We start from the raw sequence: 19076 nt of genomic DNA on the forward strand, positions 1-19076 counted from the left end.
GTTAAGTAAACTAGGTTGTTAAATTGTTTGCAAAAAGTTTTTGTGGTGAGCAGTAGCTGTCGTTATTACTCCCACTAGTAGCGGGACTTGTGCAACGTGTGAAGCAGCCATTGTTTTGATTTTAGCCGCATGTGAAAAGGTGGCATTAATACTTGCTACATCTGTAAGTGGGGATCCTTTTTAGTTTCAGACCCACTGATCCATTTAAAACCAGTCTCTGCATAGAGAATTAAAAAGTGAAGCTAAAGAAATAAGTGAAAATCTGTAATGATTGTCAGGGTCTGTCAACTATTGAGAACGTTGTGTACATTTATATTACTGGGCACTATATTCTGTAGACCCCTTTGGCCAGAGGTGACCAACTCCAGTCCTCAAGGGCTACCAAAAAGTCAGGTTTTCAGGATATCCCTGCTTCAACACAGGTGACTTAATCAGTGTCTCCGTCAACAACAGAGCCACTGATTGAGCCAGATGTGCTGAAGCAGGGATATCCTGAACATCTGACCTATTGGTGGCTATTGAGGACTGTAGTTGGCCACCCTTGCTTTAGGCTAAAATTCAGAGCCCTTGATTGCATTGCAACCTCCTACTTTAAGCAAAGCTTCAGATTAAGAGCCATGTTTTATTATGTAGTGCTAACCCAATAGTTTGGTCTAAACAAGGATACCAGATTAAAAGTTACAAGAATGGGATAGTACCAAGTGCTTTTGTGTGACGAACTCTGTGCACTCTCTGTGATTGCCTTATGACAGCTGCAACACAATAATTTATGGTGAAAAAATATGATTCACTAACATGGGAACTTGATGAGAACGGAAGTTCTGAGTAATATTGCAAATCCCTAACCAGGGAAAATTGCTATAATGTAGACAAGGAATTAAGCATATTTTATATTCACTTCTATTTTTTTTTTAGTCTCGATTTCTCAGAACCAATAAGACTTCCCTTTTTGATTGTTTAACCTTGGAGCTGCTTATGTAGCTAATATAGATTTGCTAATATGTCACTTTCCATTCCTCTAGTAAAGCCTGTGAATCTTTTCATCCCTTTTCTGGGGTAAGCTGTAAGCTATATTATTCCTTTATGGAAGGTGAAACATTTGTCTAATATCCAGTACAATTATAGACCTCGAAACAAAAGGAAAATTGTTATAAATATATATATTTTTAAATCCTTGCTAACCATGTAATAAACACTTGATTGACTTTACATTTAATTCCTATTAATATGTATGTGGGTCTGTGAACAACATGAACTGCAATCAGAAAATAAGTCACATTAAACTGTTCAAATATATCATTTGCTTTTTCTAAAGTGGTGGATAACTGCTTTTAAGATTTAACATCATGCAGCTACTGGTCAACTTTAAATGTTAGGAGTCAAGAGATCATGGGTAGAAGAAGAAAGACTACTTCTGAAGCAAGAGATGACAAGAATTGAAAAGGAGCATGCGCCTTGCTTCATTATTCCTTTATTTCCATATGTGTCCTGTCCTGCTTAACACTGACTCTGCACTATCATCTCTTCTCTTTAAATGTGCTACTCAGCTTTATCTTAACCATCAATGGAAAACCAGGAGACCCTGTAGTCATTCTGTCCGAATCAAGCAGTAAGTGTACAATAAATTCTAGATCTATATATATATATTGTTTGTTAAATAGTTTTTATAATTTCCTAAATTCCACATGTTTTTTTTTTTTTTTACTTTATTATTGCAGTCAGAGAGCACAAGGTTAACAAATGATTTGCCTGGTGGTTTTGAAGAAGTGGAACTGTACAGGGGGAACTCGGTCACAAGCTCATCATGTGAGGATAATTTGTGATGGTAATGACTTAAGTTACAAAAAATTTCGCTGATAAATTAATATTCTGAAACATTCAAGTTTAATTGATTAGCTAAACCAAAAATGTAGCTCACCATACACTTATAAGAAATGCAGGGCTCCCCCAACAAACACTGCGAGTGCCATACAGAGAGCTGGCAATGCATCTTAGTGCTCCAAATTGCAGTGTAGAGACTCTAGACATTATTGAAACTTTAAAACATTAACATAAAATGTTACGCCACGCTTGAGAATATGAAATACTCATGATAAATGCAGAGCTTTTTTTCACCTTTTTGCTGACAGAGAGGCTTGCAACTAATTGGCCACTCTGGCTAATCCCTTCACATTTACGGCTGATAACTTTCTACACAACAACATCCTTACCCCCTGCCCCCCTCCCTTATGTTGATAGTAACGAAAGTGGGAAATGACAATAAACCAGCATGCTGTTATTGTAAAAACAGTGATATTAAGACCCTGAATCACACCCAGCCATCCACGTGACTGCTGTTCTCTGTATTGCCTATGGCAAACCTACATGCACCTATGCAATTATATATCGGATATAGTCTGGACATGCCATTAGCATTAGGGTGTGGTGTTCTCCCTATATTTATTTTGCATTGGTTTTTATTTGAGTTGCTTAAAATGATCTACAAGTATAGTTACAATTATAATCCACGTCAATTTAGAGCGTGTCTCATTTTAGAGTATGTCTTGTTAGCCAGGGTACAAAAGATGGGCAAAAAATAAACCCTTTTGGCCTATGAAGCTTTCTTTGTGTTCTATATTACCTACAATAAGTCGCTTTCAGAGTGAAGATGTGTGAATCATATTAATATGTTTTGTATAATAAACATGGCAATAAAACAAAGGGTTATAAACGTTACCCTGTCCCCAAAAGCATTGATTTTACCTTAAAAGGAGGGTATTGCTCACTTTTCTAAATTGCAAAACGAAAGAGTAAATATGAAACTTCTATACATATAATATATTTTATCATGCACTAGGCAAGTAACCTGCCATCAGTATCTTGTGGTTGACCCATTGTCCTTCAGTGTCTAAATAAACAACACATGCACCGTAAAAAGCTGCAGTATTGAAGGGAATAAAAGGAAAGTCCAAATACTTTTGGCAATATCTTGTACTATTCAAGGTGAAGTGGCCAGCCATGAGGGGAAATATAGATGTAGAGCGCACACATATTTTTCAAGGATAATTTGTATCTTTGACTAGAACTTTACTGAACAATCCTTTTAGTTTTGAGCCATTCTGTTCTCAGACTATCCGTATTTCAGCCCAATGATCTTTCAGCAAGTTTAATTAACTTTAGAACCATCGTTTTAGTATTTGATTTTTAATGTGGCATGCTTACTCATGTCTTAAATTGCATTTTTCTAGTTCACTGCTTTATTTAAACCACGAGTAGCATTAGTAGCATTTTTGCTGCTGTGACAATATGGGTCCCTAACACAGTGAAATGGTTCAGTCTTCTTTAATTTGGGAACGTATTTAATTCACCAGGGCCTTCATATGATATTAATTCATTAGCTACTTTTGTTCCAGTCTATTAGAAGTAGTGCTATTTTGTATTACTGAATAACTAGTAGCTTGTAAACAAGCATTGTTCTGACTTTGTAATAGGCAGTATTTATTGCAGTATGTGGGGGGGAAAGCCCGCAGTTGAAACTCCACCATACAAAGTAATGAATGGATTGTAATGAAAACCATTAGTCATAGCATCATGTAGTAAAAGATATATCTACTTAAAATTGCCATTTCATGTTTCTTTGTACAGGATACTGTATCTGTTCTACTGAACAACTGCATTATTTATTTCTTTTCAGAAAGAAGAAGCCTTTTCTGCTTGCTTTGAAGAAAATAAAATGTTTTATTTCTAAAGCTCTACGTGTTTGTAGTTTTTATTAGAGTTGCTAATTCTTCAACTGTTGCTACTAGACACATATACGACGATCTCTGCGTAAAAGTGTGTAATATACAATATGTCTGTGGACTAGAAAACTCCATCCGGCAAAAGTCACCATAAGGCCGGTTTACTTAAAATGGTGTCTTACAGCTATGGATGGCATAGCACCACCTAGTAAATATTAATGAATGTACCTGTCTACTTAAAATGGTGCATTTTAAAATGATAATTTTTATAGAGTGAAAAGTTTTATCCTAATACACAATACTCAATAGAATTTCCAAGCATAGGGGTAGAACATGAACATACGATACAGATTATCACACCACTAACCCATTAACTGCCTTTCAAGTCAATGGCGGTTATCACAGGATCGCAGTGCAATAATGCATATCGGAGGATAGTGCATGCTGTGGATAGTGTTATATTTTTGTTTCACTCTACTGCTTAATGGCAATATTTTGTGCATGCACACAAATATGGTTAAATATTACTTTGAAAATGATGATATATTTTTAAACTGGTTTCTGAATCCATAATACAGTAAGCAAACGTTCCATGTCCTTATACCCGGACTGTATCACATATTTGGACATTTATTTATAAAATTGACAAATACAGTATTACACCATCACTGTTTTGTTGAAAGTTTTTTAAGAACTTATCAACATTGGTCAATTTCTTCACAACTGACAAACATTGGCAGCTCCTGAAAATGAACTCGCCCTCCATGTGATTTTGGTACATGGCTTTGTGTTCAGTTTAGCGAAGTTAAAGCGCAAATGATGGAATGCAAGTAATCCATAACTTGGCTGTAATTTGTCCTTATTTTATATTTATTTGTAATCATTAATTAAACTTCTGAGTATAACATGATGCTATGAATATTAATGTTATCCTTTCAGAACATACGTCTCATGATGAGGATGTTCAATCAATTTGTCATTGCAATTCTATCCAAATAAATGAGATACAAAACAGCGTGTGTAGTTGCTTTGCTTTTACAAATTGGTAACCTTATGCAATGTGGTCGATAGCTTTTTGTTCATTTACCTATGGTGCTATCCTACAGTGTATGTAGTATGTAAAAGTACCAAGATAAACCAAACCACACATATTAAGAAAATAAAAACTGATGTTTAACTGTACCTGCCAAGCATTAAAGCAGCAAAATATGAAATCTTATGGTGTTTTTTTTTTTTTAATAAATCAGTTCTTTAGAATTTGATACTGCATTTTTGTTCAAATTATTATTTAACTCTTAATGCAATTTTTAACTAATTTTAAAGCATTCTTTGTTTCTGTCAGGTTTTAGCCCACCTTCCAAGCAGTGCCAGATCTTTGTAACACTCTCTTGTTTGTGATAATTTGTTGCCAATTTTCCCAGCAGTTTGATCTGCAAACTGTAACCATAGATAACGTTAGCTTAGTAATATATAAGGATGCATTGTAGCTGCTGCATTACACTGACAGAAGCAGCCATTATGTTAGGCACGCAATCAGGATTTTTACAGAATGTAGAGTTCTCCATTGTCATATGCTTTACATATAAACATAATTAAAAGAAGGAAAGGGGGGGGCGGGGGGAAAATGTAGTATTGCTGCTTTAACCCAGAAAGATTTACAAACATGACATGTATGAATTGTGAGGCATAGCAGTGTCTGCAGACTGTAGGGCAGTGCACAGCTTGTAAAACTATAGGAGATGGCTAGACCTGCAGTGTTAGGAACCCCAAAATCAATGCACTATTGCAGGAGTGGCCAACTCCAGTCCTCAAGGGCCACAGATACAGTCATTGACTGAGCCACCTGTGCTGAAACAGGGATATCCTTTAAACCTCGAATTGCCCACCCCTGCACAACTGCTACATCTTGCTTAGTTGTGCCTGCAGTGTTATTGACCTGTGAACTGAGGTAGCCATTTGGTGCTGTTTACACAGAAAATATAGCATTGATTCCCTGCTTGGCAAATGTGAATAAGCACATTTTGTACAGCTGAGGACATGGCAGCAATGCACTGTCAACATCAAGCAATAGCAGTACTTATTGTGTATGATCTGTTAACTATACTGTGACCGTTTGAACACAACAACAATTAAAAAGGCAGTGTGAGACCTAGTTCTGTAAACATTGTGAAACGTAGAAAATAGTAACTGCTTTTAGAGAGATGTCTGAACTGTTCTTACCAGAACAAGGCAAAGTAGCACAATCCTCAACTGATAGACATGACATTAAAGCACTAGTTTAGTTAACTTACATATTTGTCTCCAGTGCTGTTAATACAGTAATAAATGGCAGCACTAATACACTCAGCCGCACTAAAATTACAAATAAAGACATAGCAGCACTTGTGCACCTACAGTAGTGTGATTACAGATATAGCAGCAGGACAACCACTGACATTTAGGGGTTTTAGAGTACTGCTAACACACTGAAACATATTTGCACTTCACAGCTGGAAAATATTCTTATGATTTTTTTATTTTTTTTAATTGGCCTCTAAATGCTTACTTCTAAATGTATGTCTTAACATTCAGCATAGCAAAAGGCTATTCTTGGGGGAGGCTATTCATTAAACTGTGACGGTGCCAATGAAGGCACTATCGCAAGGAAACTCTCATTGAAGTGAATTGGTGTTTCTTTATAGTAGTGTCGAAATGAGCACAGTCACGTTTTAATGTATAACACCCAAAGAATGACTTAACAGTGGCATGTCACGAGGTAAATGTGTAATGCTATATATACGGCACACACCCAAAATAGTTAAATGAACTGCCACGGGTAACGTACCTTGCAGCTCCATTTCATTGGGATATGCACAGATATCCACATAAATATCTGCTACATACAGTATGCACCTCCAGGATTGCTTTTGCTGATGATTTTCACATCACTAGGCCCTCAAGTTAACTCTCTTAAAGTGTTTGTTTGTTTGGCTTCAGACACACCAGTAAAGGGCAGTGTTTTGTGACAGGTGCTATAAAGATGTAGCAGGAATGATTGCACTTGCTGGCGCTCGGTTTATGGAAAGCCAATGGAGTCTGCTCCTGCTGGTGCATTGTACAGTATGCATCCCACTGAAGACTGCCAGCAGGAGCATTAGCGTCTGCTGCATCTGTAAGTGACATACAGATTCAGCGGCCATTATTCGATCATTTCTTGGTGCCGTTTTCGTAAAGTGCTGTATTCCACACGGCATTCACTCGTTAATCTTCTGGGAAGGCGGTCAATCACACGCATGTTTACTGTTGTTGATTTTCCGTGATTAATGTGATTGTGATTTGTTTGGGTGCAGTTCTGCGTGTTTCCGCCAAATGGCAAAAGTGAATCCCTTTGCACAGGGCAACAGTGAGTTGTGTGTACTCAATTTGCAGGTGTTTAAAAACTAGATAAAGAGTGGCGACAACAGTCATCCATTGTAAATTAACCTTGCTTGCTGAAGACGTTCTAGAGGTCCCGCGCTCTCTCCCCAGTCATTTAAATTAAATGCCGGGGGATCGCACGAAGCCTCCATAATACACTTACAGTACCTTCCCTTCCAGCAACGCGTTGTCATGGTAACACCCACTTGAAGTACTGTACGGGAATAAAAGACAGGTTGAATTGCAATTAGATTTTTTTAAGACCACTCGCGATCGCCCACTTGAGTTTCTCGAAGGTATTGCAGACATCGCTAAAATGCAGTTTTCTGCACTTGATCAAAACACTCGTAAACTCGCGTCTTAACGCGAAAAAATTTCAAGAAATCTGAAGTCAACACGGGGTGAGCAAAGGAATACAACTCATGAAATGATCAGATAACAGCCGCTGCATCTGTACAGATGTAGCAGACATTATCGCTGTTAACACGCAAAATAATGCTTTAAATAATGCTTATGTCAACCATCTTTTCAATAGCACTAGTGTTAAATAACAGCACACGGGTGCAATAATGTCTGCTACATCTGTATAGAGCTGTCAAGAAGACAGAGTAGTAAAATAACGAATGTCCTGGTGACTGCATCAGAGCGTTAGAGACTCGTTTGTAATATGCTGCGGTTGCTACCGCTATTATTTGGAGGAATTATTCACCACCCCTTTTGCTCTCGTTTGAATTATCTTTTTATTGATCAACCCATGCTCCTTCTCTAACACTATGCATTGTAATACTTGACTTGGTGAAGATGTTTGTCTTGCAGTTTCACTTTGAGTTTTGGAGACATTCCGAATGTGTTACTACTAGTCACTGTCTATATCAACCACTGTTCTGGTATGTACATATTGCAATACCCTTTAATGGACGACATAACTCTGGAAACTTTAAAAAGAGGCCAGTGTGGTTTCCAAAGCTATGTACATTATAACAATTTATATATCCCGAGGATGATCTTTCCTACTTGCCCTCTAAGCATCACTATAACTGGAAGTAGAACACTGAATGTTACTAAACTGATTCCATGCAAAATATTTTAGTTATCAATTATTTAATTTAAAAGGACATTTCTGTCAATGTATTTTCTCAGTCAAACTACTGCAATACTGCTGAAAATGTGCATTTGTTATTTTCATTGGATGACATTTAGCACATCATGTTCAATGCCTTAAGTTATTTTAGACTGTTCTTTTGCTCTTTAACACTGTTCCTTTCATTACAAAATATGCATTTCCTATATGTCACTTTAAATCATTGTACAGACGAGACCACAAGTATTCTAAAGCTTGCCTTAAACTAGCCCGGTTACATTCTGGGTATGTGCTGGGCTAGTTTAAGGTAAGTTTACTGCATTTCTGCATTGACTAATGACCCATAGGATTAACACAGCAGGGGTCCCTGACAGTCCCATTCAGTTTGAATGGGACTGCCAGGGACCCCGCTGTTAATCTGATTGGCCATTAATCAATGCAGAAATGCTGGGTCTAGTTTAAGGCAAGTTTAACGTATGTATCCAGCGAGTACCTGGGTTTTTTGGCGATTGCCTCTGGTTTGTGTTAGAATAACCGTGGGCACAACAGTACTTCAACTAACCTTAGAATTGTGCCTATTTTTCTTTCTGTAGATGAGCTGCACAGAAGACCATTTTAAACAAGAAGACTATGAAAAAACAGACCTAAAGCAAAAAAACAAGAAAGCATTAAGTGTTTTTAAAGGACCTTTGTTACATATTAGGTATGGTAAAACAGGCCAATGTGCTTATATTGTGGTTTTTCTTGGTATTACTGTCTGAAAATTGTGAAAGACTGCTCTTAAACTGCTGACACTAATCATGGGACATCTTTAAAAAAAATGTTTAATTTTTTTTTAAGTATGTTCTTGTTGATATCTGGTTACTAAAGTTTGCTGATCTGTCTTGTTTCTGAACCAGTCATATTTTTGTTTTTTCTCTATTTCACTCTTGAGTAAAACTCCCAGTGGAATTACACTGTTTCATTTACTGTCCTTGCAGATAACATACATAAAAGATCTGTAATAAAGTCCATCTGTCATTTTGCATCAAATATTATTTCTATACTTTTATAAAAAAAGTTGAAATTAATTACCTTTTTTTTATTTTCTTTTTTTTTTTTTCCCACATACGGTAGTCCATCAGAAGAATTGCATTTTGGATCCAGAGAAAGTGGAGAAAGAAAATGCTTAATTGTTCTTAGTAATGTGACTAAACATACAGTAGCATTTAGGGTACGTTTTTTGAAATATTCCTTGTGTCTTTAAATTCAAAGGGACAGTTTCAATGTGGTCCGAAGTGACCAATTGTTCTGCGATTGGCTGGAAAACTGCCATTGAGTCGAATGTTTGTTTTTTGCCAATCGCACATTTGGACCATGTTAAATCAGGCCCTAAGTCTAATTGTGTGTCCACTAGATTGACTTACATGGTTTCCATTATGAAGATTTTGGGGTGGGGGGGTGGGAGGAGGAGTGTTGTTATGGTTACTTTCTCTTTTATTCTATTGATCTCTTATAGTCAAGGCAATTCAACTATGAGGTTAATTCAATATGCTTTGAAGCATTGACTTGAATGAGGGTAATTGGCCACTTCAGAGTATATTGAATCGCACTCTATGTTGCAAGCCAGCGTTCCAAGTTTATTTTGTTTTGAACCACTATAATAAAAGAATAGACCTTTTTGTAACACCAATTTTTTTTTGCATAGGCTATAATATTTGTGGTATCTGAATCTACTTCCAACCTTTAGTTTTATTTAAACAGTTAAATAGTATGATAAAATTGCACTTCTAAAATAATGACATGTAAAGTGAAGCACATCGTTATCGATAGTAGCATACAAGTAAGTAATATATATATATATATCTGTCTTAGGTGAGGACAACTGCCCCTGATAAGTACAGAGTCAAACCAAGTAACAGTATCTGTGAACCTGGCACAACAATGGATATAGTGGTGTCCCTTCATGCAGGTTAGTCAATTCCTACAACTAAATAAAAATAACACCTGTCACAATCATTAAGCTTTGTAATCAACCAAGTTGTATCTATCAGTAATTGTGTCATTTCTACTGAACATTTTTGTCAGATTGGATTTTCCTGATATTGGCTGAAATACTGTATGGAGAAAATGTTGTTTTCGTTACCCCCTTGTAGTTCTCAGATTTATTTTGATTTATTGTATTTACACAAAAGAACAAAATAATTATCTTAATTGGATGGTTAATAGCATGCTTGCTTCTAATATGGTTTAGAGAATGAACTCTTCTTCATAGAACACCACACCGGTTTTTGTATTGCTTAGATGAGGTTCATTCAAGTTCAGTTTTTTTTTTTTTTCATTACAAGGTCTGATGTCCTGTGCATACCTTTGTTTGGCGTTGTTTTGCCACTTGTAATGATATGGAAAGGAAGGGCTCCGGCGCAACTGCGCATGACATACTCCAAGAAGTCCCGGATGAATTCAAAAAACTTTATTGTCACGAGAAAACAATAGGGCTACACCACGATCTGCCCCTGCATTTTTTTTTTTTTTTATCATGTGGAGGAATATATGACAAGAGGAAGACGCATTTATTTCCTCAGCCTATAGCTTTGACACCATAGCGAAAGCTCAGAACCTTGTACAGGCATACCCCGCATTAACGTACGCAATGGGACCGGAGCATGTATGTATAGCGAAAATGTACTTAAAGTGAAGCACTACCTTTTCCCACTTATCGATGCATGTACCTTACTGCAATCGTCATATATGTGCATAACTGATGTAAATAACGCATTTGTAACAGGCTCTATAGTCTCCCCGCTTGCGCACAGCTTCGGTACATGTAGGGAGCTGGTATTGCTGTTCAGGACATGCTGACCGGCGCATGCGTGAGCTGCCGTTTGCCTATTGAGCGATATGTACTTACTCGTGAGTGTACTTAAAGTGAGTGTCCTTAAGCCGGGGTATGCCTGTAGTTGCAAGATGAAAAAGAAGAGCAAAAAGTACCCCGAGATTATGCACTCAAAAACATACCCTTTAAGTGACATTAGTCGTATATGAATTGAACCACATATGGCAACATTTCAAAATACAAAATTACATATAACCGATACGCATTAAAATAAATATAGTATAGCTAACCACATCAATGACCTAAATACATGCTCCACACAATGAAACCTGCTGATCTACAATAGTATCATATTGGTAAAATGCTGAGGAGATATTGTAAAGTGCATAAAGAAGCTATATAATAATTGGTAATGGATTGCAAGCCAAAAAGTCAACAGCCGTTCCCTTTTTAATACACACTAAATGGTTGCGTCTCACTCTTGCTCCCTCTTTTCCTCACTCACTCCCTCCTGCCCCCTCTCTTCTTTCACTCGCCCCTACCTTCCGTCAATTACCCCACTCTCTCTCAATCCACCCTACAAAATACATACCAAAAAAAACACCCAGAGGGGGGGGAGGGTCTGTGTTCAAGGAGCCCCAGGGTTCCACGGAACCCTGGTTGGGAATCACTGCACTAGATTTATGCTATAGGTTAGGGCTAGATTCTAACAATCAATAGGTAGAGCCGTCAGAGGAAAACCAATACTTGGCATAACGCAAGAGGGTTTTTAGTACCCTGGTAGTAGCAATAGTCCCTGCCTGTTCTAGAATAGCTCCTCGCTCATGGCATTGTCATTAAACGTAGCTGTTTCTGTCTCAGTAATTAGAGCAGCCTGTTTGTAACTGTGTTCCATACCACGTCATCGCGGACCTCATGGACCGCTTAACAAACGCCGTTGCAAGCTGCTTCCAGGATGGCATCACGGACAATTCAGAGACCATGTCCCAGCATCTCGCTCCTTCTCAAGATGCTAACGCCCAATGCGCGTTTCGTACATGTGTGCTTCCAGGGTAAAGGTTATCTGCACCGGATGTGCTTTTTATAGTGCTCAGAGGAAGTGCCACTCCAGGCTTTTCTTTGACTGCTCTACCTATTGATTGTTAGAACGTTGCCCTCATCACTTATAGCGTGGGTCTTTGTGGAGGCATGTACATTAATTCCCCCTGCAGTTATATGATGAGAATTCTGTATGCAGATATTTATGTATGATGGTTCTGAAGTGAGGCAGGTAGGGAACTATTTAGTGTGCATTAAAAGGGAACAGACGTTCCCTTTTTCATTTGCAAAACTTACCAATTATGATATAGTTTCTTTATGCCCTTTATCTCCTCATGCACTTTACCAGTAGGATACAATTGTAGATCAGCAGGTTTCATTGTGTGGAGCATGTATTTAGGTCATTAATGTGTTTAGCCATACTGTGTTTATTTTAAAATGTTGACATATGTGGTTCAATTCATATGACTAATTTATGTTGATTAAAGAGTGTGTTTTTGAGTGCATATTCTCGGGATACTTTTTTCTTTTTAGTTTTCCATTATATTATCAGTGATGCACCATCTATAATTAAACTATCACATACCTGTTCACTTCTAACCTTGAGCTGGTGTCAGGACCCTTTTTGTTTTACCTTGTGATTGCAAGCCTATCTTTTGATTGATTGCACTACGCTTGTAAAGATCATCTTTCCAGCGAGACTGATTTCACAGACATTCATAATCTTTCTGCATAAATGTGCATTAGCAAATACATTCAGCACCACTTCTTTTTAACTTGTTTTTCTTTTTCCTTAGCCTTTGTAGCTTCTCTTCAGGATCGCTTCTTAGTGATGGCTGCGGAAATGGAACAGCCCTCTGGTACCACTACACAGGATTTGACACAGTTTTGGAAGGAAGTACCCAGAAATAAAGTCATGGAACATAGGTAAGTTTGCTTTGATGTTTGTGTGTGCAAGAACAGTCCTTTATAGGCAATTAGGCTGCGGCCCCGCTGCACGCGCGTCTGTGAGGCAGGCGGCGCGTGCAGCTGAGTCCCCCGGTCTGCAGGGGGAGGCGTGATGAGGGAGTGACGGGGCGTGGGCGTGACGTCACCCAGCAGGTTTGTCCTCATGGGCTGAACCGTGGGGGCGTGGCCTAGCACTCCATCGCAACTCCTGCCCTCAATTTTCTTGAGAGCAGGAGTTTCTGTCGGCGCAGCGCAGCGCCGCCCCCCCCCTCGCAGCGGCCCCGGCTCCATTGTGGGGCGGCTCTTGTCCCTGCAGCGTCCGCAACAGCGGGCGCTGCAGTAGCCAGCGGGGACATGGACTTAAGCACTAGTTTAGTATACTTGGAAGACTTGAACTCTATAGTTTCATACACTTAAATGCTTTTAAACTTTAAAAGCCTACCTTTGAAAATAAAGGTAATACAAAGTTGATGGGCAATACTAGGATTGAATTCCCCATTGTTTTTAGTTGAGCATTCTATTATAGTTTGAGTACCTACAGGTCGTAAGCTTCAGAAGGTTATGTTTAGAATTACAGTGACCCCGAGAAGTGGAATAATCCAAAGTTAACAATGCATTGACTTCCATTCAAATGAATGGAAGTTTAATGAATCCCTGACTTTGCATTTTAATTGAATTAATTATCATTATTGCATTACCCTGCTTCTCATCATACTGATTAAAGTGGTAAGATGGAGAGGCAGCTCTAGCATTAAAATGTGTTAGCAGACTAATTAATATTCCTAGTGTACTTCAAAGCCTTTGTGAAGTATTCTGTAGTGTTTACTAGACCCAGGACCTGTAATTTACTTAGTTTCAGGGTTCACTAAAGAGTTATTTGGTTCGAAGTGAAAAATATGCGTTGTACTTCTAGATATAATCTTTCTTTTGTTTATTAAAGCAGCAATACATTCAAATTATGTATGTTTATATTATAAATCAGTTGTGTAGTATTAGATAATACTTGCTGCATTTTTTTTATTCACCCCTCCCTTCCCCCCCACTCTTCATGCCCTTTTTAATGACTGACTGATAATGTTTTAAGCTTCCTTGGGCTGCTACAGTATAACAACCATTTACAAATGCACAGTACTTTGGGCAGCCAAATTGTGAAAAACAAAAAGAACGATTCCTGTGCTGCTCCCTATTAGGCTAAAATAAAATAGTGATCTCATGAATAAGGGTTATTTTGTTAAACCCTTTGGCCAAAGTGTTATAAGCCTGCAGCCACGTCAAGGCATAACCAAATTTTGCAGGTACCTACACTGAATATATGTAATTAATGTCTCTGTGAAGCGCTACGTAAAACTAGCAGCGCTATACAAGAACATGCTATTATTATTATTGTCCCATGGACTAGTGAAAAATATGAGAAAGCCCTAAAGGGGTTAAAGAAAGCATATGCTTTTGTGAGTAGTGCAATTAAAAGCTGGCCAAAGCCAGTATCATAGTTACCCTACTGTAGAGGTAAAATGTGGGTGCACAAATTCCCTGGTGTGAATACAATACAATTTACACATGTAGCCCTGTTTCCCCTACCCCTAAGTGAGGTTGGGGTGGGTATGCCTTCTCCAGCTACTTCTAGGTGTTGGGCTGTGTACCTGTTGGCAAACAGGAGGGCTGAGTGCTCCGCGATGGTGTGGGGAGAGCCAGAACAGGGGTGCAGATTACCTTATTTCTCTGTGGTGCAGCGCCTCCAATCAACACAGGCCCTCTGCAGGGACAGAGGATGGGCCATTCTGGCACCTTGATCTTCCTTTACAAAGCAGGCAGCAGACAGTAATGATAATGATGCTGGGTACAACTGGCTTTATTGCAGATAGGTGTTATCAGACAGCAACACAGAAGCATCCCTTTTCTCTCCTTGTTCCCATCTCCTAGTCAGAGCCCTGACTCAGGCCTCTTCCTCTTCCCTCCCATTCCCTGAGTGGGAAGAAGAGACTCCTCACGCCTCCTAGAACTTCACATCACTCCAACACTTGAACATCTCAGAACTACTAATTTAGGAGAGTGTCAGGATTTATAACCTGAGATAGGGGGTTGGAACCCTGTCCCATAACAGCACAGGTTGAATACTGATTGGTTCATCCAAAAGCAGTGATAGCCAATCAGTATCCATCTCTCAGGCTGACACTCTCTGGTGGTTGCTAGGCTTGTCCTTGGATACCAGAATTGTATCAAAGGCTGTAATACACATACACAGAATGTAGGGAAGCAAGGAGCACAGCTGAAGTAGAAATCTGCAGGGAGAGTCCTGTAGAAAAAATGAATAAGGGGCACAACTCCGTGCTAAAACTGAGGGTGGTTTATTGGATAATTGCACAGGGACAGAAACACAGCCCACACACCGACATGTTTCGTCCCACGGGACTTTATCAAGGTGTACCACATCACTATACCTCCTTACCTTTAATACACCCATTTCGCGCCAAAATCGCCCAACCGAGTACACTGCGCATGCGCGCCGGCGACGCGTCGCATCTCCGTGACATCGCCTCCCCTCTGGCACTAGTCCTGGAGTCAGAGACCACGTCACTGGGATGCGTCCGTTTCCACCCTGGAACGCATGCCAGCTGTGCTCCTATTGGGCGGAGGCGGAAGAGGGATGAAAATTACATTTTTTTTACATTTTTTTACACTCAACAACTTTATTAGTATAAAAAAAGACAAACATATTTTGCCCATAGCTAAACTTTGCAAACAGACACATTGCTAGTTTAGTTTAGGGTTACATTAAAAACAAATGCTAATCACATTGAATAACCTTTGATAAAAATAAAAAGAGAGAAGATATTTTAAACAGTCACAAAACTCCATTTAGACTTCAATCATTTTAGAAGATTATATTCTAATCTAAGTAGATACTATAATATGAATATTTGTATCAAGCACTAACTTTATCCATACACTTGAATTATGTAGTCAGAGTATAGACTGAATCTATGTGATTGGCTGTATCATTGGATTTTACATGGGGGAATAGAAACACTTTATTATTAAAAGAGTTGATTATTGAGAATTTTTTCAGATGTGTATATATTGATTTTCTCTTATTCATAACCCATATATTGATGGCACAGAAGGACATAGAACAATTTTATTGTCAAAAAGTATACTTATATTCTAATATTCTAAACAATTAATAAATGAATAGTGGCATCATAAAGGACCCTCCTCCACTATAGAAAGTGGGAAAGGTCCCAATCGATATTCATACCGTGAGGCACCCTGGTTCTTAATGTGAAGATCCAGAATGCCTCACGTTGATCGAGTTTTTTGACTCTATCACCCCCTCTGGGTGACATCTGGATGGACTCAATACCTTGAAATTTAAAGTTTTTTAGTCCACCTTTGCTGCAGTTGGTGAAGTGTTTAGGGACAGGATGGTCCAAGTTCCCTTTGGAAATCAATCGGATATGCTCCATTATTCGCACTTTAAGGTTCCTAATGGTTCTTCCAACATATTGGCTGCCGCACCCGCAAGTGATGAGGTAGACAATATATGTGGATTTGCAGTTGATAAATGATCTAGTGGCATGAGATTTTCCAGTTTGACTGGATAAACATTTGTTTGATTTATTGATATAGCCACAGATTTTGCAATTCCCACAAGGGAAAGAACCATTAGGAACTGTATTACAATGTGTCGTTTGTGAGGAGAAGAGACTTGGGGTCAGGGAATTCGCAACCGTCTTGGCCTTCCTATAAACAATATTAGGACCTCCAGTAACATATTGTTTTAATGTAGGGTCCAGGGAGAGTACCGACCAATGTTTTTTAAGGATATATCTGACTTGTTCAGCTTGAGAGCTAAATGAGGTAATAAACAGGGGTGTATCATTAAATCTTAAGCCTCTTTTAGAGCGGTGGAATAGTTCTGATCTATTAGTAGATGAGACCTCCTCAATTGCCCTATTTAAATCATCTGGTTTGTAGCCCCGTTGCACAAAACGATCAAACATTTCTTTTACACGTTCATTATAGTCTTCCTCATTGGAACAATTGCGCCGTAGGCGAATGAATTGGCCCTTCGGGATACCTTTCAGGAGGGGCCCTGGATGACAGCTGTTGGCACGTAGGAAAGTATTCCGTGAATTAGATTTGCGATAAATGTCGGATTGAATAGATAAATTCATATCAATGTATAAGTATAAATCTAAATAGTGAATGTGATGGTGATTATATGTGTACGTGAAATTAAGGTTGTAAGTATTAATATTTAAAGTGTTAATAAAAGATAAAAGTGAAGTGACATCACCCTCCCAAATGAAAATGAGATCGTCGATACAACGTTTGTAAAAGAAAATGTGCTCCCTAAATTTGTTCCCATCTCCAAACACGTGGACAGACTCCCACCACCCCATGAAGAGGTTGGCGTAACTGGGAGCGAAACTCGTTCCCATGGCTGTACCACGTGTTTGGAGATAGTGAACCCCATCAAACAAAAAATAATTGTGCGTTAATAAAAAGTGAATAGAATCTAATAAAAATGTTGTCTGTGCTGGTGACATATCTGTCCGGGAAAGAAAATGACCAACAGCTGATAATCCATGCTCATGTGTAATCATTGTGTACAAGGACGTCACGTCCAGAGTAACCCAGATCATATTAGGTTTCCATACAATGTGATCAATATATGTCAGGAGGTCTCCACTATCAAGTATGAAAGAGGGTAGAGACTTCACAATCGGTTGTAGATAAAGTTAGTGCTTGATACAAATATTCATATTATAGTATCTACTTAGATTAGAATATAATCTTCTAAAATGATTGAAGTCTAAATGGAGTTTTGTGACTGTTTAAAATATCTTCTCTCTTTTTATTTTTATCAAAGGTTATTCAATGTGATTAGCATTTGTTTTTAATGTAACCCTAAACTAAACTAGCAATGTGTCTGTTTGCAAAGTTTAGCTATGGGCAAAATATGTTTGTCTTTTTTTATACTAATAAAGTTGTTGAGTGTAAAAAAATGTAATTTTCATCCCTCTTCCGCCTCTTCCGCCTCTTCCGCCTCCCTCTTCCGCCTCCGCCTCCGCCCAATAGGAGCACAGCTGGCATGCGTTCCAGGGTGGAAACGGACGCATCCCAGTGACGTGGTCTCTGACTCCAGGACTAGTGCCAGAGGGGAGGCGATGTCACGGAGATGCGACGCGTCGCCGGCGCGCATGCGCAGTGTACTCGGTTGGGCGATTTTGGCGCGAAATGTGTGTATTAAAGGTGAGGAGGTATAGTGATGTGGTACACCTTGATAAAGTCCCGTGGGACGAAACATGTCGGTGTGTGGGCTGTGTTTCTGTCCCTGTGCAATTATCCAATAAACCATCCTCAGTTTTAGCACGGAGTTGTGCCCCTTATTCATTTTTTCTACAGGACTCTCCCTGCAGATTTCTACTTCAGCTGTGCTCCTTGCTTCCCTACATTCTGAATTTCCCTGATCAGGATTGCACGCAGTGGAACTTCGTCTGGATGGATTTCGTATTCCCATACACTCAATGGAAAGGTAATGGGCAGTAGCCCTCATTCTATGTTACCTTGGTCCCTATTTAGGGAAGTGTATATGGTAAGGGGGGTAAGCAGGGTAAACCATATCTGCGGTAGTCGCGCTGACTGACCGCTAGGTCCCATGTTCATGTCCCCCCTTAACCTAGCATTATATAAATTGCTGGAATCATTTATGGAAGTTCCTATCTACCTATATGCTGTAATACAGTTTGTGAGTCTATACACTTGTATGAGCGTCAATCTCTACGTTAATACACATACACAGCCTGCAGAAGGAATTAACCTTTCCACTGCCTGCACCTAAGAGGACTGACACTGGAAAGGCCCAGGAAAAATAAGTAGTGGCCCGGAGGCTATGCTATACACATTTCTTTCTGTCATCCTTATACATTCACCTACTCTTCAATGGAGGGTGATGTGCAGACTGACACTGGCTTTGGCCAGCTTTTAATTGCACTACTCACAAAAGCATATGCTTTATTTAACCCCCTCAGGGCTTTCTCATCTACTAAAATCTACATTTACTAAAAAAATAAAA

At 38.9% G+C, this 19076-nt stretch overlaps 1 protein-coding gene across 1 annotated transcript in view; it reads left to right on the top strand.

The window, feature by feature from the left end:
- Positions 1-19076, top strand: part of MOSPD2 (motile sperm domain containing 2) — a 96230-nt gene that overhangs the window by 54699 nt on the left and 22455 nt on the right. Inside the window, exons 10-13 of the mRNA XM_075594098.1 lie at positions 8790-8899; positions 9313-9409; positions 10051-10147; positions 12847-12976. Coding sequence (XP_075450213.1) covers positions 8790-8899; positions 9313-9409; positions 10051-10147; positions 12847-12976 — 434 coding nt within the window. The remainder of the gene's footprint in view (positions 1-8789; positions 8900-9312; positions 9410-10050; positions 10148-12846; positions 12977-19076) is intronic.

The sequence above is a fragment of the Ascaphus truei genome, chromosome 3 (genome assembly GCF_040206685.1).
Source record: "Ascaphus truei isolate aAscTru1 chromosome 3, aAscTru1.hap1, whole genome shotgun sequence".
Lineage (NCBI taxonomy): Eukaryota > Metazoa > Chordata > Amphibia > Anura > Ascaphidae > Ascaphus > Ascaphus truei.